This window comes from Drosophila grimshawi, unplaced genomic scaffold, assembly GCF_018153295.1.
Source record: "Drosophila grimshawi isolate 15287-2541.00 unplaced genomic scaffold, ASM1815329v1 contig_311, whole genome shotgun sequence".
Lineage (NCBI taxonomy): Eukaryota > Metazoa > Arthropoda > Insecta > Diptera > Drosophilidae > Drosophila > Drosophila grimshawi.
The window spans coordinates 16,155,086-16,179,105 of record NW_025063098.1 but is presented as its reverse complement, the minus strand read 5'-3'; the positions used below and the strand labels follow the sequence as shown (position 1 = coordinate 16,179,105).

The 24,020-nt window shown below is 35.6% G+C and overlaps 1 protein-coding gene across 3 annotated transcripts in view; it reads left to right on the top strand.

Annotated features, from left to right (window-relative positions):
* The first annotated feature begins 375 nt into the window (after nucleotides 1-375).
* LOC6567977 (protein doublesex) overlaps nucleotides 376-24,020 on the top strand; it is a 44,757-nt gene continuing 21,112 nt past the window's right edge. For 2 of the 3 annotated variants that reach the window (XM_032739917.2, XM_032739918.2), the window contains exon 1: nucleotides 377-1,599. In XM_032739917.2, the coding sequence (XP_032595808.1) occupies nucleotides 489-1,599 (1,111 nt within the window). In that variant the 5' untranslated portion in view covers nucleotides 377-488. Of the gene's footprint in view, nucleotides 1,600-24,020 lie in introns of all 3 variants that reach the window. The other variant, XM_043215178.1, reaches the window with a different exon arrangement.

The following is a 24,020-nucleotide window of genomic DNA, read 5'->3' as shown; positions in this document are numbered from 1 at the left end:
TAAAATTGTAAAGGAGCATCACAAAAGCATTTTAAAATCTTTAATTAAACTATTAAATCAACATAAAAATTATTAACAGTTCGAAAATTAATATAAAATCTAGAAAGAAAAAAAGTTAAATAAATTTATTATGCACAATATTAAATCGGATTATAATCTATTGATTATATAACAAAGTAATCAAAGTGGGAAACTTAATAAAATTACACAATCATATATTCAAAAGCAAAAAAACTAACATAAATAAAAAACGCGTTTTTTTTAATACTTATAATCCACTACTGCTACTACATAAATTTATTAAGTTGATTAAAATATAAAAAAAAAATGCAACTCATGTGCTGCATGGGACATAATTAACCACAAATTTGAATTAAATTAAATAAGACAAAAAAAAAAAAAAACAACTACGCAAACTAAACTGAAAGGCAAACAAGGTGTGAAGACATTGGTGGATTGAGCAGAGATATCGATTACTGTTTGGTGGCATGGTTTCGGAGGAGAACTGGAACAGCGATACCATGTCCGATTCGGACATGATCGACTCCAAGAACGATGTGTGCGGCGGCGCCTCCAGCAGCAGTGGCAGCTCCATTTCCCCGCGCACACCGCCCAACTGTGCGCGGTGCCGCAATCACGGCCTCAAGATAACGCTCAAGGGGCACAAACGCTATTGCAAATTTCGTTATTGTACGTGCGAAAAGTGCCGATTGACCGCCGATCGTCAGCGTGTGATGGCCTTGCAGACGGCGCTGCGACGCGCTCAGGCCCAGGATGAGCAGCGTTCGTTGCACATACATGAGGTGCCCCCGGCATCGGGTACGACGACGCCAACATCGCTGCTTGGCGGCCATCATGGCCATCACGGGCATCATGGGCATCATCATCATCATGTGCATGGCCCCGCCCATGGCCACCCACATGCAGCACATTCGCATCATAGTCAAAGTCATGGCCATCACGCACATGTGCTGCATCATCAGCAGGCAGCGGCTGTGGCAGCCGCAGCCGCAGCAGCGGCAGCATCAGTAACAGCACCACCACAAGCACCACATCAACAAACGCAGACACAACAGACGCAGCAACAGTCGCAGCAAGCGCATTTAGGGCACGCCCATTCGCACAGTCATACACATGTGCATCACGCACAAATGGCTGCCGCTGCAGCGGCCACAGTAGTGCAACAGCAACAGCAACACCACCATCAGCAACAGCACCACAACAATCAACAGACACAGCAGCAGCAGCAGCAGCAAACTCATCAGGCTGCCTTAAGATCTCCATCGCACAGTGATCCGGGTGCAGCTAGCAGCAGCTCAGCTGGTGGCGCCAGTTCCAGCAACAATGTGGCACCTGCCACAAGCAGCGGTGCAACAGCAACTGCTGGTGGTGGTGGCGGTGTTACTAGTAGGGCCAGTGGTGCTGGCGGTGCTGGCATCAGCGTAATTACCAGCGTCGATCATCACATGTCAACGGTGCCAACACCCGCCCAATCCCTGGAGGGCTCCTGCGACTCATCGTCGCCCTCACCATCATCCACATCTGGCAACGCCGTGCTGCCCATCTCCGTGTCAAGCACTCGCAAGAATGTGCCACTCGGTAAGTGGTGTCACCTTTTCACTATTCGCCATTTCAATTTCAATTGCTAAATATGTAATCAAGTATAGTATTGGAGTATATATATATATATCCTTGATCAACAGACAGAATCGGTTTAGTCATGTCTGTATTACAACGGCGATCTTACAACTTGGGAATTAAGTTCTTATATTATTTTATCGATAACATTGTTTCGAGAAAAACCACAATCTTAAGTGTATATCTTTCTTGACATAATATTTATCAAATGTAATAATTTCATCGAGAAACACAGCAATGAGAGTAAGGATCAAAAAAGTTTCTTAAAATATTTCTTAATTAACTATAAAAATTTTTATTCTCTTGAATTAGGGAATGTTGTAAGTAATGTTACTGCTCCTTTATTGGTATAGGTTCAGGTAAAGGTTATGAAAAGCTTCAACAATTTTTATTGTGTTTTTCGATTCTGTTATAGTATTTTGTATTTTAATAATATACACAGTATATTATATATACACTTATAAATGTTTCGTATAATAATATTTAATGTTGACTCTGATTTTAAAATTTCAATTATTAAAATTACAATTCTGTTTTCGGTTCCTGTTACAAACTGTAACAGAAGGCGAAATTTTCGATTCATAAAACACACATTTCCTCAATCAGCACGATGTGTTTAATCATATAGATCCAATGTCATATATCTATATAATACTATTCAGTGAGTAGCTAATATCCCTATTCAGACATTCACACACGAATCCACGTTTTACTGGTGTCTGTAAGATAATTATTCTTAGACATAGTTTGCCCTCTTCTACACGTAGGCATATCTTAAAAAGAAAAAAATGACGATAGTAATTAAATCAGGATTGCTTCATTAGAGATGCATTTTGTGTCTGCGAATGCTGTCGCCTGTATTTATGTCTGCTCACTTGGACATCCATATGAAAAGTGATAAGAACATCAAGAAATATGTAGGCATTTGTGGCAAGGCAACATTTGTGTGCGACAGACCAACAAAATTGTGACACAATTAGCAAGAAAGTACGGAAATGCGGCACCACACATTCAATAGTGTCTGCACCATGTCTAATAAATTTGTAGCTGTTTATGTAGCTTTTAGAAACGATCTACAAAAAGAAGAGTAAAAGTTTTAAAATTTTCCCCAAATATTAAGTACGTCATTTAAAAAAAGTTTAAATAATATTAAACTAACAAAAATATACCTATGTTTTTTGTAAATTAACAAATAATTGATTATTAGTTGAATACCAGCTTGATTTATATTATTATTGCATTCAGAGTAACTTAAGAATGAAAGATAAAAAGTATAAATATATATATATATATATGGATATACTCAATCATAAATCAACAACTAATTGCAAGAAACTGATAAATTGCTTTAGTAAGTACCTTTAAAGACTGGGCATCAAAAGAAAAGTAGTCCAAAAATGTTAGCAACAACAATTAGTCAACTATTCATCACTCGAATTCATATTTGAATTGTAAATGCTGTTTGTTGAAGTGTAGCCAAACCACACAGAACCATTGCGCAGAATTGTCTGCCAGAAGTGCGGCACGTGTAGACATTCCCTTCTATAAAAAGAGCACCACAATAATGCCAATTCTGAATGCTCGCCAGGAATGAAATTTGAGCGTGATCGTCACACCATTTAATGCCAAATTCCCAAGTGCCCAAGCGCCGAATACCGAATACCGAATGCCGAATGCCGAATGTAGTTGCTTAGCACACTGGTGTGCTGGTCTGGTTTGGCGAGCGATCCAGTTAAATGAGTGGGTTGTCAGTGCGGCAACAATGTTGCTGAAACCCGAACACAAACTCGCGATTCAAACACGACCACCACAAGTTAAGGCCGAATGAGTTGGCCAGGTAGACGACTCTCTGTATGATTAAGTGCTTGCAGACAGTGTTCGTCACAGCGAGCAAACCCAGTGCAAACAAGACAGTCTTAGCTCCCGTTTTGAGTGACTGCCTCTTGACTCTTGGTTCCCCTCGTGGGGAGAGTCCCATGAGTGTGTGAGTCCATAAGTCCGTCAGTCTGTCGCCCCGCGTCACAATTGATATTTTGAAAATGTCTGCTTCTCTGCTTCTCTGCTTGTCTACTTGTTGCCGGCTCATGCAATGTGAAATCAGTTGGCAAATCATATAAGAAGCAAATTAGCTGCGAATCTGCTGATATAGTGTGCCCCACTGTTTTGATGAATGGTTATGTGCAACTGCTTGGACAGATAATTCAGAATTTGTATGCGTGCATTGTGTACATATTATATGCTCTTTAACCGATTGGCAATTATGGAAAACAACCTGACTAAATGAGGAGTATGTTGTTAAATAGGCGAGCCTTATTATTATGCAGACAACATTGACACTAATATGACGGACAGCAACTTTGTAAGATAGACACTCTTTAGACACCGACACAGACACAGGTGATTTGCATTTGGTAAACAGGTGATTTCTTTCAGATTTGCTTTCGGATTTGTCGGCTTAAGGTCTCAAAATAAATTAGTTACGGTTATCCTTGTCTATAAGAATTGCCATAAGCTGTTTGAGCTCACGTCATATTTTCTATGAGTGCTGTAAAATATTGCAATCAGATATATATATATGGGAATATGTGTCGACATATAAAGAAATAAAGATACGTATGACATCTAACTTTTGCTTACCATCTATATATTTCTATATATGTCGATCAAGTTATATGAGTAGGTATATAAATATATATACACATACATATATACACCTTTCCTTTATCATGCCATAAAGTACAACGAATATTATATTAATATTACTGAATGAATTTAATACAAGCAATTCTTGAGAAGCAATCAGACTTGCTTCATAATGTCTTGATGGTCTCCCTCCCTCTCTCTCTCTCTCTCTCTCTATATATATATATATATATCCATCTCTCTCTGTGTCACTCCTTGATTTAATAATTCGCTTTTCGTAAAACCCCCACACCCTCGGAGCCCTTGAAAATCACGCTTTCTAATCGTAGTCACGTAACTGCAAATGGAACTTCAACTAAGAGTGCCAGACTGTAATGAAAATGCTTTTGGTGTTTTGGCTTGGGCTGTTTGGTTGGTTGGTCGTAAAACTTGGCTAACTCTAAGTTGGATAGGTTTGGCCTAGGGTTTATTTCGTTGTACACGGAATCATCGTTAAACCGTTAAAGTCAAGTGGCTGGCCAGTTAGCAGGTGGCGAATCGATAGACTTCAACTTCGACTTCGACTTCAACTTCGAGTTCGGTTCGGTTTCAGTTCAGTTAATTAATTTAATGCGCTTGCGCTAATTTCGGGTCCTTAAAGACAGACTGTCTTTCTTCATCTGTTTCGTCTTCTACTTTTTTTTCTTCTCGTTCTTCAACATGTTCCCAGAACACCAAACTGAACAGCAAAACTTTGAGGCGCTCGTAAAATTCAAGTTGTAAAAATGTATTTTTGCGTTCTTTTGCGTGTTCTTTTTTTTTTTGGTTTGCTTCTTGTGTTGTGTTTTCGATTTCATTTCAAATGGCAGCCATATTTGTTGCTGCTGTAGGTCTTTAAATTATTTTTTCTTTTTTTTTTACATTTTTATTATTCTACATTTTGGAATCGTTACTCTCTGAGGCGGTCCAGGGATCAAAAACAAGTCATTTTGTTGCATAATTTATGCTATTTTCCAGCTAATGCGAAGGCATTACTTTTAATTATGTTTTTATATATTTTTTTTTTTTTTTTTTTGCGGTAGTATTTGTGGCAAGCTGAGCTTCAGAGAGCTAGGATTATGCGCACAAATGGTTTTTTAATTATGTAGCCAGCAGGAAGAGGTACTATTGACCAGTCGGCTGCCAACATCAAAGAGCTATCACATTTAACGTTAACTAGTAATCATCTTATTGAGCTATTAAAGTTGTCTTATACCACTAAGCAGGCAATGGATTGTCTGTGCTGTCTGCTTAGTGCTTTATGCAGCATGGCAAATTTCCAATTTTAAATTTGCAGTTTTGGGCTTGGAAATCAATTAGTTTACGCACAATTCTTATCCTCTTTTTATGCTGCGATTTTTACATTTTTATTCAAAGAACCACAATGGAGATTACATGATTGTTTCATATAACATTTAATCACTTTTAGAACAAACAAACAGAATTCCAAATATAATTATGGGAAAATATAATATAATATATAACTATTCGAGTAATAAAATTCGTTTAATTACATTATTATAATTCCAGTTGATTAAACTAAGCAATCATCATATGTAATTAGATCCCATCAGGAACTAACAGAGAAAGGGCTGCAACACAAAAACATTTAAAAATATAGAAGGCAATTAGCGACGCATGAACTACTCATGCATCACTTGCAGGTGTTGCACTTGCACCTCGAAGAAATTTCGGTTCACAGCTCACGATAAGTTGTGTAGGTCAAATTGCTTGTTCAGTTAAGTGAACACAACAAAGATGCGCACAATATCGTTGAGTGTCCCCCTTCCGTGTGGCATGCAACATATCAATTAGCAACAAGTATTCTGCACTTAAAGTACACCTTTTTGGAATTTGCACTTCATTAATATTTATATGGTCGTAATAACTCTGATATAAATACACATATTTTCCAGGTATTTTTAAGTAACAAATTATTCGAATTTATTCTATAAACAATTTTTAAATCTCCTTATTGTCTTCAACTATATGAAACTCATTTTTGCTTTCAGCGATTTTGGAGAGAAGAGATTCAAAAACATCAATTATTGAAGTGCTATGATATTATGTATATTATATATATATATAAATATAAATATTGGACAATCGAACAGAAAAAATATTTACAATATTTCCCACTAGCTGCATTTAAATGCAAATCAGTTCAACGCTCTCCCATTTACGTGTGTATATTTTTAGATGCTGCAAACTCAACTGCAACAAACCTGCTCCAACTGACACACTCACACATATTCACACACACACACACCCACACACACATGCATGCGGTGTTAACTTACAACAGTTAATGAACCAAACTAGTAAGATCAGCTGTCTGTGGCATGCCTAAGACTATATACCCTTTAAGACTACAGCTAATCTGCTGACAGCTAACTTTTTCAAAAAGAGACATTGATTTTTACGATGGGAGCATTATGATATACTTATTGGAACTGGAGATGTCTGCTTCAAGACAAAACTGTAATACTCTCCGGATATAAGGGTATAACAATGAGATAGATAGAATCAGCCCTCTCTGCGCTTATTTAAATGTTTTGAATATTAATAAGCCTACATGCAGTCTGAGTCTAGATCGGGCGTCTGGTTTGAAGCCGGCTTTCTTGCGACTTATCAGCCAGTCAGCAACTACAAATTTGTTACACTAATCGCATGTTTATAGTCAAGACTTGTTAAAGTCAACGTAAAGCGGCTAACCGGTTGTAAAACTTGCACGTTGCTTCCATTACACACACACGCACACTCTCACACACACACACACACACACACACTCACGCACACCCACGATGATGATTATATATATACAATGATTTAGTTGATACAAGTTTTAGTTGTCAACATATGCAAATATTAAATTAGATTGCGCATTTGAAATATATTGCACATGTTGTTCATATTTAATGTTTACCTCATTCTAATATTGCATATATTTCTCACTTTGCTATATTGTCCTTTTGGCTTAACGTCAATTTCATATGTATGATATTTTTTAAATTCAGCTTTTGATTTTCAATACTATGCAATCGAGTGCAAAAAAGGGTAATTAAATAATAATAACCATTTTAACAACTGTTCATTTAGCATGTGTGAACTTAAAATAAAATTCGAGAACAAGCATTAATATTCATAAATTTGACATACGATATATATATATATATATATATATATATATATATATAATATAAGACATCCCAAGCTCTTAATTAAAACATTAAATATAACAAGAATAAAACCAAAACAATACCAAAAGCGAACCAGTTTTGTGCCTATTCCTGCCTTTTGGTGTGCCGGACCGTCTTTTAAATATCAAAGTCAAGTTTAGCTTGAGGTTTGCTCTTGCATGCTATAATTAGTCCAATTATGTACTTAATTTAATGGCTAACGAGAGCTTGTGCTTAACGCGTCCATATTGATTACAAATCGAGTGTACAATTTTGTAACATGCCTGTTCGCATAATAAATATACGGCACGAACATAATTTCTTCATGTTTTTTTTCAGACAACTCTTTCAGCTTAATGCTTGTCCATTAAAATAAAGTGCATGGTATTCTGGGCATATTGAAAAAAACACCCAAAAAATAAAAATCACAATAAAACAAGGGAAAACAATGTAGTCGGGCGTAGCCGACTGCGAAATACCAGCCGATAACAGGTACCAAAGAAACGGGTATGTGTGGCCAAGAAATACCATCACAGTTTGCCTTATAATTTGCGGGAGTGTGTGTGGCCGCAAAGAAATTGCTGAAAGAGTTCCCTAGTAATCTTCCCGCCAAGTTTGGTAACTGTAGCTCTTAGATTATGAGAATTCATCGATCTCTTAGGGGAGTTACCAGTAAAATACTTGCAAAATTTGGTGACTCTCGCTGACAAATTGCGCTCATTCAGACGGACAGACGGATAGACAGCATGACGGACTTTGTATAAAACCAATATACTATGATACCATCGGTGACAAAGTATAAAATGAAGAGCCCACACAATGAGACCCGCCTGTCTGTCATTTGCAGCAGTTCATTTTTGGAGTTTTCCACTCATTCGCATTCATTGGAAACTTGTTGCAATTTCAATTTGAATTTAAATACAAAATCTGTAGCAAAATCAAATCAACATTTGTAATTGAAATTCAAATTTACACTTAAACAACATAAGCAATAAAAGTATCTTTTTCGGGAAAAAACATTTTTGAAATTTGAAAAATATGAATGAAATTCGCTCTCTCGACTGCAGATAGAGTTTAGTTAATCAAACTAATATATTCATAAATAATCTACTAATTATTAATTACTTATGTTTAATAATAATAGTTATTATATGCTCAAATATGAACATGCTACGCTCAAAGCAACTTAGTGGACTCATCGGCATTGTCAAGGGCATGTACTTGAGGCTGGCATGCCCAGAGTCACGCTATTCCTCAATCGGCTGCATTTCATAAGAATCATATGCATTTTCCGCAGATTAAGAATTTACAATAAAATAAGGCATGCACGCTATACGTACTTTACACAATCAAACCAGTATTAGTACCAAAAAAGCTTATTTTAGAGATTTATTCATACAGATAATAAGCACCCTGGAAATTAAACTTTTGTTAAACATGCATCAACCCTTTAAAGGTTATAATACATTCATTTTTTAAGGTATGAATAATAACAGGAAATTAAAGTTAAGAAATTCAATTAACAAATAATGTATAACATTAAATGTTGCACATTAATTTCCAAATGAGACAGTATCAGAGTTCCCCTGTATGAAGGCGCTTTCATCTTCCACAAATTGTGTTGGACACGAGCCAGTGGGTTGACATGGTTATGCAACCGGTACTAATGGCAACTCGTATGTCGATTGATTTGCTGCACAACTGTCGTGTGTCTTGTGCAGCCAAGAATTTCCAGCTGGAATCCCATATGTCCACGTTGGCACGATGATGCAGCTTGTTGCTCATGCTGCGTTTGCTGGATGGCTTTAGCGGCTAGTTGAGTTTCGGCCTTTTGAATTTACACGTTGTGTTTGCTCCAGATAAAGATGCATACCCATACGCAGATGCAGATTTCCACCGGAATTTCTGTATAACCGCAGCTGCTCTCCAAGCAGTGGTGGAGTTGGCATTGAACACAGGGTCATCTTCATAAGTGGCAAGCAGCGTGTTTCTGTCTATTGGATTATAAATTTATATCTAAATCTAATCAAAATTTAGCATCGAATTAAGTAAAGAAAGTCGCTTATTTTTAGAAACACCTTGACTTGTGTTTTTTTTTTTTTTAATAAAAATATACTCTTTGTGTAATAAAGTGAGTTAACATTGGTGATTTTCTAAAGTTGAGAGCGTTTTTTTTTTTAATTATATAACTGCATATACATATTTAAATAGTTATACATATAAAATTAAATCGTACAACAAAAGTAAAAATGAAGTAAAGAGAAAATTGTAAAGTTCAGATGAGAAAGACACATTTTGTTAATCGAAACTTATTTTGGTAAGGAACAAACCGCCTCTGCAATTAAGAGCTTATTTAGGGTATATGCTAGTCGAGCATGCCTCGATTAGAGCATCCCAACTTTTATCACGTGTAATTAACAAATTCCTTAAGTATTAAATGACCTCTAAAAAGTGCACTCTCTGTTTATAAGCTTAGTTGTATTGTTGCTAAAAACCTGGCTTGTTTTATTAACACTCACTTTTCGAAACGGTTTGCTCGAGTACAGACTGGAAAGCCTATTAAGAAAACCGCTCGCTTTGCTAATGCCAATCGTTGGCACAGACATGGTCATTAAGCAGCAACTACTTAAACAATTTATTAGTTTTTGTTGCCAACATTAAATTTGTGGCCATTTTAAAAATTTTTGAAGTCTGCCCACGATTTTAGCTAGGACCCAAAATGCTCACAGAGAATGCCCATAAAATCGGCAATGACTCTGCGCGAATGCTGCTCGCAATTTTTAAGCGCATTTTTAATTTATTTTCAACATTTTTACAATTCAACAACAGCAACAACAACAACAAAACAAAAAAACATTTAAACGAGAGTCACAGACTCTCAGATGCTGTGGCTTTTGCATCAAAGTTGTAAATGTCGCGTTGAGTCGTAAATGTACAACTGTATATGTGTGTGTGTGCGTGCGTGTGTGTGTGTGTGTGTGTGTGTGTGTGTTTTTGAGGTTATATGGTGTGTAACGACAAGCAGCGATTCGAGAAACATGCCCACGATGAAAGTCATAAGAACGTGCGAGTCTCAAAGGCAAATTACGTTGCGCAGACGCATTTAATGAGCTGGTTTGAGTTAAGTCGATTCGACTCGCCTCGACTCGACTTTGGCTGCCTATTTACTGGCTTTTGCTTGGCTTGCGTATTTTCTTTTATTTCGACAGAATCTTCAAACAATTTTTCACAAACATTCCAATTTTGATGACTTATTTAGAAAAAACCAAAAGCAAATAGTTAAAACTTAACTATTTATATTTATATATTTATCTTTCAATTCAATTATCATTCCGGATTTAATTAAAAGTCATTTAAAAAACCATATGAATTTCCATATTTATTTAACATTTATGATCAAATAATTGCATTTGTATTTTTTTTTTATTGGCTATAAATCTTGAAATAGGAATGTTCAATCTTTGAACTCGCAGTGCGCTTTTCGATGCTTATTGTATTTTTATCGATTATGTTTAAAAGAGATTGCCATTTAAACATGAAAAATTGTACGCTTTCAGAACATTTGTAAATTATTTCATTTATTTATGTGGTCTAAACACAGTTCGCAATTTTAAAAACTGGTTTGAAAATATAGGAATGTTTACTAAAGTTACACTTTGAATTATATCAAATTAAAATTGTAATTCAAATATAAAATAGTGCAACATCCTTTGCCAGGATTGGGAAACACACAGAAGAAACCCAATCATAAAAGGGCAAGAAAGTTTGAGAGGGGGAAACAATAAGAGATAGCTAAATCTCTGAACCAGTGTAGTAGGAGTTAAGCACTTATGACAATTAAAAAACGATTATCCAAATATGCAGAGTATTTGCAATAGAATTTACTCTCCACAACCAGAAGCCACCAACCCGTGCAGCTAGAGAAAAAAATAACTTGAGAATGTATTGAGGCACAATGACCGTATTTTGTGACATGATGTTGGTCTGCAACCACAGCAGATCGGATTGTATCGCTTGCGTCGGCAATTTGCCACACAGCTTGCGGTACGTGTAAGTTCAACGACTCGATTATTAAAAAAAAAAAAAAAACATCGCTTGACAATTTTCTTTGGATATACGAGTACGTTGGTATAAGTTGCCCTTGAAATTCACATTTTCACATTTCTAAATACACGAAAAAAATGTTAAAATTAAAAAGGCTTCTCTTCTAATTTTCAGTAGAAAAAAATATATAAATAATTAAATAAATTATGTGAAAACTATTATTATAGAAAAAACATTCATTCAACTCGCGTTTTCGAATCCATCCAAATCCATCCAAAAGTATAATTTTAGAGCTGCCGAAAACAACCCTTTAAATTATATATATTTGTGTGTGTGAACGTTCTTATTGCCAGTTTCAATAAAGACCCAAATTACGACTGCAGTTATTAGTATTAGCAATCAACGTTTGGTGTTTTCGCAATTCTAAGTATCGCTTTTAAAAACTTGTTGCTGACGATTCTTGTTTTAGTTTTTTTTTTTTTTTTTTTATGTTGTGGCACAGGTTCAATGTCCGCTTTATGGCTACTATTTCATTTGGCCGCAACAATTGGCATTGCTTTAGCTAGGAGCTTAGGTAGGCTCTTCATCTAGGCACCCTTTGGAAGCACATTATTGGCTTGCGATCTCAAACATTAAATTATAATTTACAACGTTGTTTTTGTTGTTTTCGTGCTGTCAAAACATAAAACAACGTGATGTCTTTTTTTAAGCTGATTTTTACAGCGCGTAACTTTGTGAAAGGCGCAACTGAAAATGAAGCAGAGGACCAATAAGTCGAATAAGCAGTATGATCCTAAGCCCAGGCCAGGGACGTCCTCGCTGCCTGGCTGGCTGGCTGGCTGGCTGGCTGGCTGGCTGGCTGGCTGGCTGACTGGTTAAAAAATAAAATATAAAAGAAAAAATAATTTAATTAGCTCTGCCGGTTGCATGCCGTGTATGTTGAGGCATTCCTTTTTGCAAAATCGAGTTCCGTTTTTATTTTGAACCTTTTATGCATGAATTTAATAATCGTAAAAACTAAACTCAGACTTTAATTTTGCCGCCGTTCGATTAAAATCTGTGGAAAATAAATGTATTGTCATTAATCACAGCAGAGAGCTGTGTAATCGAAATCGCCACTGGCTGTGGGCATTCGTGACAACAGGCTCCAAGAGAAGAGGAGGAGCAATCTCCGGAACATTGATTCTGCCAGGAAGCGATTCGCTACCCTGGGAAGCCACTCTCTAGCAAGTCTACAACAGTTAGAGTAATGCAACCAGCTGGATCACCTCTTGATCTTAGCTCACGCGAATACCACTGAAGAGGAGTGGCCTATGTGTGTTGACCATATGGTCGGCAAACCAAACAGTTTTTATTTGTTTGGACAATACAACTCTGCCTCTCTCTCTCGAAACATTTTATTTGCGCAAAGCATTCATTCCTATAAAGATATCTCTCTCTCTCTCTCTCTCTCTCTCTCTGTCTCTCTCTCTCTCTCTCGAAACTTTTAATCTACCCAAAGGCCTTCATCATTATCATCAACTAACCAGCAACATATTCATAACAATACTAATAATTCCAGTCAATAATCACAGTAATTAAATGATATAGTTCGAATAGCGCACATCAGGTTTGGTTAGATTAAACGGTTAAAAACCTGTAATGTCGACACATATAGGCTACGCTTGGGCCGTTGTGATGCCGTCTATTATTAACTTGAGATCAAAGATTTATCCAGCAAGTTGCGCTTATAATTTTCACAATCTGGACTGGTCCCATGTTTGATAGCTTTGATAGATTTGGTCTGGTTTGGGCTTCCTGGCAAGCGCAGGGTGGCAACCAAAATAAGTGTTCCGGAGATTGCTTCCTCTCCTCTACAGCTGCTGCAGTCGTCATCTTAAGGTGCCTGAAGTCTATTGGCATGAATATCGACTAATCAATATCTGGTTATAACAGGGATTACTGCAGGACAGCTTGTCCAACTGAGATGACACGACTCTCTGCCATGTTTCGTGCTTATAATGGGCCAGGTTTGGCGTGCTAGACGACCGAAGACCGCGTGTAGCCAGAGGCATACATATACCTTCCTTATCTGTGAGGCGGGTCAATAGAGTGCCTTTCCCAACTACCTCATTAGCCTTGCAGTTGCTATATTTTGGGGACCAGACACCTATATTAGGCTGATAAAATACTGATTAGGCGTCTCGTGACGTTGTTGATATCGCGCTAATAGATTTGACAGCCGCTTGGCTATCAATGTAAATATTTACATTGGATGGACTTACTTTAAGCCACTTTAAACAATTTAGTGTTTCTCTTTTAGCTAATACTTCCGCCAGAAAAGCACTACAATGTGCACATTACTTATGCAAATCAATTCGTAATAACGCAATTTAACCTCTAAATGGCTCACAACCCCGGACGACTGAGTCCAAAGTAGAGCAAACACGCTCTCAAAATACTGAAAGCGAGAGTGTTGACTGTTGTTTGCACATGCTTACACAGTCATGCTTACACACACATGCTTACAAACACGCATAGAAACATTGTATATGTTCTCCCCGGCTTGCATTATATCAACAATGCAACAACTTTGCCCAAGCAATGCAAATAGTTCATCATCATATTCGTAATGAAGTCAACGTCTTGTTTCTCCCGTTTTGTATATTATGATTATGATATGAGTATCTAAGCGCTTAGTATTACTATAATTTTTATTTTTTATTAACTACATTTAAATACGACATTCAGATTAATCAATTAATTTAACAAAATTATTTTATCTGATTTGTGTACTATTTTCTTCTGTTTTAATGTACAAGTTTATTTGTTTAAAATGTATAAAGCATTGTAATTCTTGTGATTATTGTGTAAAAACTCATGAATAATTATAATTTAAAAAAGATTAACTAGTTTACAAATTATTATTTTATTTTGAATTAAAAATGGGACTATCTAATAGGCAAATATATAATCTGTATTATTGGCAGTCAATATTAGTGACATTAAAAGTCAAGTATTTAATCAGTACTATTAGCGCACAGTAACTAATTTGAAATACTAACTTATAATTCTAAGTCACTTTAGTTGCTAATTTGTTATAGCGTCGTTTCGCTATTGTTCACCTTGAACTTGTATTGTGTTCAATTGTATTGCTTTTACGCCTAGATTTTAACAACTTTAAGTTTATATATATATTAGGAATTCAATATTAGATACTATTAAATATTAATGCACCAAAAACTCACCATTCACCAAAATATTAAATGCATAAAGATTAATTCATTCTTCTTGGCAAAGTTCCAAAGAGTTCTCTTAATTCTCAATCCATTCAATTTATATTTAAAATATTTTTAGTCACGTCGTCACGCATCATTTTTTTTTAGACATATTCCAAGCATTAATAAATAAACGCTGTCACTTAATGATGACAGCTATGCTAATAATTAATGAATCTGCTGCAACAAATGCTGGAAGCATGCCAAAAATTTGCACAATTAGAAAATAGTATTATTTAAGCAAGACAATATGTCGGTGCCGTATTTCAATTGATATAGTTAATGATCTTGCCACGAAATATTTTGTATTATTGTGTCCACATGTGTAAATCACACACACACACACACACACACATATATCTATTTTCATTGTTTGTTTTTATGAGTTTTTTTATCAGCATGTCAATTTGTTTTCTTTTTCTGAGACTGCTGCACAACAGCTTTCAATGCAACACAAATTACACGTCACATTATAAGACAATACAGCACGTAGCAGCCTGGACGTCTGGGCACGGTTTAGATTCGGCCAGCTGCCGAGTTTGCCAACTTGGGCTATCTTCCAGCCATACTCTTAACTCAAATATCTGATACGGCAGACACGTCTGGCCAATTGGATATTCATTTTGACTCACTAGACGGGCAATAAAATTGACACGATTTACTATTTTTTGTTATATTTCAACATTTTCTAAATAATGGCCACAATAAATGTGCTTCACCAAGGTTTTCAAAATATATACCAGCAGTATTCTAAGCTAGTTGTGTTTTTAATTAATTTATGTGTGAATAATTGCCTCCATTACACAATCAATTTTATACATTGATCGTTGTGTAAAACAAAAATCTGGATAGCAAATTTGGCAATGTAAATTGTGTGAAACAAATGTGGTAATTTACACATTAAATATTTGAGCAAAAATTATTATAAATTAAAACATAAATAAAGTGTCGCTCAGATAAAATACGCTCTAAAAATATTGCCTCAATAAACTACTAAAACAAAAAACATATATATATTTTTAACAGTAGTTTGTAATGCTGGCAATATATTTATATTTTAAAATATAATAAATATATTTTTAATTTTAGTTTCACATATTTCTTCTTCAAGAAAAAAAGATCATAAAATAAGGAAAAGAACATTTTCAAAGTGAAAAATATTGTTTGAATTAGGATAGTTCAATGTGTCTCATGAATATTTCAAGGTTTTCAACAAACTTATAGGCTATTAAAATTAACAAGAAAATCATTACAGTCGGATGTTACCGACTGGGTTATACTCTGATATCAGTCTAATTCCAGCTCAGAACAAACAGCTGGCAAACAACAGACTTGGGAGTGGTGTGGATTGAATATTCATTGATCTCCCTTACCAGTTTCCAATACTAGTAATACGACTTTTTTACATTCTGTAACTCTATCATTAAAAATTTATGAGATTGATGATTTTATCGACTTACATTACAAATTTCTTATTGATCTTTAAGGGGGGTTGTCGGTAATATATTTTCAAGTTTTGATGTCTCTATCTCAAAAACTGGACATGCGATTCTAACGATTCGGCAAGTTTAGTGAATCTAGCCTTTAATTGTGAGTTTTATCGATTATCAATTAACTATGCTATCGATTTGCAATTAGCCTGCCAGTAGCACTTTCATTTTTATCCCACTTTAGTAATAGAGTATTAAAGCGAAACAAACTGTTTTATACAAATGCTAAATTGTAATTATATTGCTTGCATTTGTTTAGAGTAGCACAAGCAAACACACACCACACACAACGCACACTATGCATACACAATAACACGCGCACACACACACTTGCAACAACAGCTGTCTGGGGGCCCCGTGCCCCAACATTCCGCAACTCACCCGTCTTGTCGACGACAGTTGGCACGTAAGCAGTTTTCTATTATAATCGCACAAGCAACAAATACAATATTTGCAATGCACCGCTCTCTCTCTCTCTCTCTCTCTCACTCACTCTCTCTCACACTTGCCTTGCCGCCGGACTTTACTCTCTCCCCTCATCCAAGACACACGCTCTCTCCTAACACTCTCTGCTCGCCCTGCCGCTGTCTCGCCTACGTATTGCGAATTGCACTCGGTCAATTTGGTTGCTCAGTTGTGTTGAGCTGCCTTGGCAACAAGTGTAAAAACTGCGCACCAAATTGCAATTGCCTCTAATTTATTCCCGCGTATCGGCTGGTGCAATAATATTCATATTACGCATACGCCGCGTGTAACCCATATGGTTTTCGTGTAGATGCCACGAAATAGTGTCTAAGACAAAATTGTTTTGCTTAATTTATAGCGAGCCGCGGGACAGCAGCATCTGAGATTAATGTGACATGACTTATTAAGCGATATGCCTATTCCGCTAATTATCGCTACTTAAATATTTATGTGCACCCTCAAGCACAAACACAAATGTGCGATATTCTATGATTTACGTTTAAATTCGAATCCACAGTTTATCAGTTCCGAATTCAATTATTTATTGATTTTTTAACGCCTTCCGACAAATTGTCACTCGACTTAATTTGATTATAGTAATGGCACCAGCAGTTGACTAACTTTAAATCAACATTCAACTGGCCAGGTTTTTCCTGTTAATTCAAATATCATGTTACCTATCAGAAATGGCATCTAATGACACAGCTCAAATACCATTTGTATTGCCGAAATGGTAACTGAGCAAATCTTGTTTGTAGTCTTTTCTAAGTATGTCAAAAGAGTATAACGAAGTTGGGCACAGGTATGCAACAGACAGAATATACTTAAACAGGATCCACAGCCAAGTCAATCTAGGCATGTTCATCTGCCTGCCTGCATGATTAAACCGATCTAAGTAATTATAAAAGCTATAGACTTCAAACGCAAATAAATCGCATATATATATATATTTTTATTTGTATTTTAAGCAAAGACTTGCATTCAGAGTATATCGCAGTCCAGCATAAAATATCTATATCAGACCACCGTAGGAGAAATTGTTGGATATCTCAATTAATAATTCGACTTTGGTATGCAAGAGTATGAAATCTTCGGCATGTTTACTTAGCAGTTTCTTTTTTGTTCTTTGGACTAATGGATGCATTAACTCTTGAGCAACTTTTGCACGTACAACTCCATTAATATGTGTAATAGAAAAAAAACTGTGAAGTCAATCCGATAAGAAAAAAAATAGGTTGGATTACTCCGATGTTTGTAAGCTGAATAACAGACGCAAGCCAGCTCTTTTTAGTATTCAACTTGTTTTAATTAACCTTGGAATATATCCGACTGAAGATACTAAATACATCTGAGTCGATCGATCACATCTAAATTCGAACTAAGCTCATCATATTGCACATCAACATTAATCCATCAGCTTCTAAAGCAACAAATGGCTGGAACGATGAGATCTCATATGAAAATCTTTTTTGTTGTATATAATCACATTTGGCCAAAAAAAAGTCATCAATTTTGAACCACTTTTTCAAATGGCTCGCATAGGAATAATCGAAATATCCCTCGACGTACATGTTCCACTTTCTCATGCAATTCAGAACTGTATAAATAGAAATAGTCATATCCGCAGCTCGTACGATTTTGGCGTTTCCATTTGTAAGGCAATTTACAATTTAAAACAGCAAAGTCAAACAGAGACTCATTGTAAGTGCCCTTCAATTGAAATTATCACAGATTTAACAAGTGCACACTTTTACCCATTAACCACAAACACTGTATAAATTATAAAAGATTTTATGAACGATATAAAAAATATGCATACATATTGATGTATAGATGTGCGTATAAATATTTTTTAAATATATGGGAAGACACCACCAAAAGTGCATATCAAAAGCTCATCGTTAATGGCGAAAATCGAATTGGAGATTCAATCAGGGGTGCAACCTCCCCAATTCAATTGAAAGGGCAGTATGTGGCGAGGACCGACCGATATTTCAAAAAGACACAGAGGTCTTATCAGCAGATTTATATCACAGTCACAGCAATTAACGCGAATGTAAAGGGGCGGCAATAAAAAGACGTTCGAAAAATGGCAACAAAACTCGAACGCAATGAAAGACATAAAATCAACGTACAATATGTGTATATAAATATATATACATATATATAGTATGTGTGTATGTGCATATACATATATCAGCTGCTTCTCATACTTTTCATTTTACGAGCGTCAAACTCAGGCAATGCCAAAATGTGAGGAAAACCTTTCGGCCAAATAGATGTGTTCGCTGTTATTGTTGTTGTTGTTTGTTTGCTGTTGAACGTCGTCATCAACGTCAACGTTTTTTGAGTGGGGAGAGGAGCGGGGTGGGTTTACTCGTAAAACGAACGTTGAGGAACCAAGGAAGAATTTTACGATGGCACAGTCTAGCAAGCATTTGGCGTCTGTCTATAAGACGAGTTATAGCCTCAGTGTCTAAATTATACTCAAGCGTCGAAAATATGAGCTGCCATCGAAATCATGTATGAAATTAGTGAACGAACAGTAGCTAGAAAAACGTTTCTGGAAACCAAACGCATTAGCTTTGGCTGTAAGCCAACTGCCAATTGGCTTTAATGGCCAAGGCGCAGAGGGAACGTGATAGCCGTCACGTTTTGCAATAGGGCGACAGCCCTACACCACTTCGATAAGGAACTAAGCACTGCGCTTATCACGCACAAAAAGGGCAGCCAACAAAGCTTGTGCAATCAATGCCAACCGTTGATCCGTAGCCCTGATAAGTGATAAGCCTACATGTGTATTTGAAAGTGAAAGTCGTGCAATGTGAGCTAGCACTTAAACTGAATTCACAACTAAGACCAGGGGTCTAGGGTGTCGGTGGGGTCTACCCTAGCACAGACACAATGTCAACCCTTCAATTCACAGCAGATAGTATAAAGAGCAGTAAACACTGCACTTGTTTGACAAATATAGACAAGTTAAACAATCGCTAATTATTATACTTGCATTTAACAGATACAATTTACAATCTGGCCTGTCAAGATGAAAAAGGAGCAAATTTTGAAATGTTGTAACTTCAGACAAATATTATTCCTTGAAACGAACTTTATAATGCTCTTTAATATTCTCCAAATTTGACAGCTGAATAAAAGAAACCAAAATATTTTATATATAGTACTGATATTTTAATATATATTTATTTATTAATAATTTATAAATTTCCCAAATTTCACAAATTTAAATATGAAACTTATAATTGTGAAGGACTATTGACTAGATAAATGATTAACATTTTTCTTGTCTCTATTCAAAATGCCAAATAGAATACTCAATGTTATTAAACCCTTATTAAACTTCTTTATTAGCGTATGAACAAGTCTCAAAACATTCTATATTTACTTCAAGTATGTTTGGATTTCATATATAATGGCTTCGTGGTAGGTTCTTCTTCTAAGTCTATAGGAGCAGATAGAAGGGCCGATGGGAGGCGTTTAGATGCTGTCCGTAAACGCCTAGGTTGCTCTCTAAAAATAGCGAGTTGAATGTAGATCATGTGGAGACAGCTGCCAGGAGACTTGACGATTCATTTAATTATCCAACATAGTCGGATGAGTAGGGCAATGAAAATTGAATATGCTGATATTTGTCTACCGACACAAATTAGCTTGTATAAAGTAACAAATTGTTCACAATTTTTTCATAGACAAATAAATATGCATTGTTTATAGCTAAAGACTAGGCACCTGACATTTGCCTGACCCAGCAAATAAAACGCACAGATTTATGGCTGCAGAAATATTGCAACATTCGACAATAAACATACTTGTCCCGTTTAAATACATTTTTATTTATTTATATTTGCAAAATATGGAATTTACCTAATAAAAAAAATGTGCATTGCTGCCACAGTGCTGCCACCATTCAATATTTTCCCCGCCATTTAGCGAGTTGGCATGCCCGGCACGTGTAATCCATAAACGGTTGACGTAGTCCCCAAGCGCGCTAAAAATCAACAGATTGCACACACACACACACACACACACACACACACACACACACACACACAACCCACACATTGCAATTCAATTGCAATTACACTTGGCAAAAAAAAATGTACTTTGATATCTATACAGCCAGAGACTATATGAGACTCTAACTAGATAACTCTATTATGGAACCCATATAGTTTATACACTTCTTTTTCCCGATCTGCCTAAAATTCCGTGTCAACTTAGCCATGTCTGTCGGTATAAAAATGCGGATATCTGTACAAATACAATACAATGATATGATATATATACACATAAAATACCTCAGTAAATTATAGAGCAACTGTAAAAATGTCATCAACTTTTCTTAACCAAATCGGTTTTTATCATATTGAACAAACTGTTTTTCAGCAAGCCAAATTTGTTAGTTTTAGGGAATTTTTGTTAATTAACAACATTAACAATTATGTTCAAGTGGCGACTTGCCTCGACTAGATGATTCTAACTTGCAGTTTTATTTAACTTTATTCTATTTATTTTTGTACATAAGCTAAATGAAGATCTTTAGATATTTAAGTGAAGAGCATGCTTATAAATCTATATTTTAGAATTATCTTATTATTTATTTTGTTAAAGTGTATGCAATTTAGACACATGTGCACCACATGATTGCTGGTGGCAACATTGTGGCAAGCGTCTTGCAAGATGCTGATTGTTATTTCGCAATTTCTACTTAGCTGTTATAGTTGTTAGACCTCCCTGTTAGCGGCTCTATTGATTGCATTTGCTTACTTAAATAAAGTAGATTATTTAGCTTTGCACATGCTAATAGATGCGATTTCGCAATGTTTTATTTACAAAAGATTGCCAACGTATTTGATAAAATAATTAAAAGCAATAAAAAAAACTACAATTTCTAACAAATAATATATGAAGTGAGAAACTATACTTATCTTTAGCTAAATTGTAAGGATGCCAATTAAATTGAAATGAACTCATCAAATCATTTGACAAATTGCCACTCGCATTTAATATAAGCTCGAATATCAATTGAAATGCAACGCCATACAAAGTTTTATAATTAAAATTATATTTTACAGCCAGACATCTATATATATATATATATATATTGCCATATGTCAGCACAACGTGCAAGTGGCAAATATATAACGGCAACTAAATGATACGATGGAATACATAAAAGCTTAGTCATTAAAGTTAATTTGATCACACCGATTTTGAAATGCCCTTAACTGATCTTTAAAAATAAAATAGTTTAAATTCCAAATAAATAACTTCCAAATATACCAAATATGCTCTAAATATTTTGATCTATATTTATTTCATAATAATAGGAAATATTTTTTATGCCAGTCTTTAAAGTATTTAAAATATCTGCTCTAATATGTAACTTACAATCGCATTTTCCAATAAAATACATTTAACTGAGATTAAATGATTTCAAGGTTTTTTTCTTCTTATGATGGCAAATTAAGTTTGTTTGCTTGACAACAATGTATCAAACTGTGTATTAAACTGAAGTTACTCTATTATTTATATTACATTATGTAAAAGAAAAAAAAGAGGCATAACATGAAATTCACACTTCTGATAAGCCAAAAGCCAAAGGGGACAATGCGAATTGATAGCAGAACAATGTCGCAGTAATGAAATTCAATTGAACAAAAGTAAGAGTAACAAAACTAAGACAAGCCGTAGATACTCTTATCTATGCCAATTTATGAAACACGACTTCCAAGTCAAAGGGTTAAAGTCAAATTAAAATACACATAAAAAGGAAAAGAAAAACATGGGTGAACAAAATAATAATATTCTCGATCGTAAAAAAACAAATCGACAGCACAAGCTTGTTATTTGCGATAATAAAAATAAAAACTATACACATAAATGCATGCAAAACTGATGCATGGGGCAAGGGGGCCACAGAAGGGGTTACGTACACAAATTTTGGGTGTGTTCTTGTGTGTGTGTGTGTGTGTGTGTATATATTTCTGGCACGAGTAAAACCCAAAAGCATTACACAAGTTCAAGTGAATTACGACTACAAGAAGATGACGACGAAGACGAGGACGATGACAACGACGATTACGAAAATGACAGAGACGATGACAGAAACCAACACAATGGCGGAGTGGGTAGCGAGGAGCGGGGAGGGCGAAAGCGATAGAGAAAGCGACTGAAAGCTAGAGGTTTTACTTTATACTACATATATATATATATATATATATATGTATATGTCGTAAAGTTTCTGGTAAATTACAAACGTTTTAATTTTGAGATTAAAACTGCTTTCGTGCCAAGCTTAACAAGCTTAACTTGGCTAAAAGCAGCTAAAGGCCAAGCATTGCCAACTTCCGCCTGCTGGCTGCCAAGGATGCGTGACATCCTCAATACTCATGCCAATACCCATAACATCTCCCCCAAACCACTTTTCCCATCATGCGCATAAAAACGCTCCATGCGACATGCAGTTTTATTATCGTTTACTGCATTTCTTGACGAATGCACAAGAAAAGACCAGATGGCAGGTGGCAGGTGGCAGGTGGCTGGTGGCGGGTATCTCCAAGGAATGGGGCACAGTACTTTACAGCAAAACGAGCACAGACGCAGGTTAAGGCAAAGCCAAGTTAAGCGTTACTGCCTGCTAGATTTAGTGCAAGCCAATGAATTCCAAAGTAGGAATAACATCACAGCTCTGTTTTTTTTTTGTTTTTCAACCAAACGAAGTGCGAAACCAAAGAGCTTCACTGACTGGCCAAAGATGGTAATTTCTAAGTAGCCATTATTTATGGCTGCTCTAGTTGAATAACTGACTCTAAAGCTATCAATTTCTAAGTAGTCCTTATTTGAGTTGCCCCATTTCCGACCTGACTATAACTGCTCTTATGGATTAACTAACTAACTAACTTCCATTATTATATGAGTCAAAACATGCAGTGTTTACATAAATGTTTGAATATTTAGAAACAACTTAAAATAAATCATAAAAAATATTCTTATTTAAATGAATAATGAATGCTCAGGAGCTAAGTTAATTTTTTTCCTTGTAAGGAGGATTTTCTTTATTCAAATTTGTTACCTGGTATTTGGAAAAGAGGATTTTCTTTCTTTAATACAGGTTCTAAGCCTGATTATTATTATTTTATTGGCATTTATTATGTTAAAGGAACAGTTTATTTAAAAAATAGTTATAATCATAAATATTCAAAAAATATATATCTATTTAATGAAACTTTGTTAGCAATAAGAGCAGAAAGTTATTGTCGACATTAAAA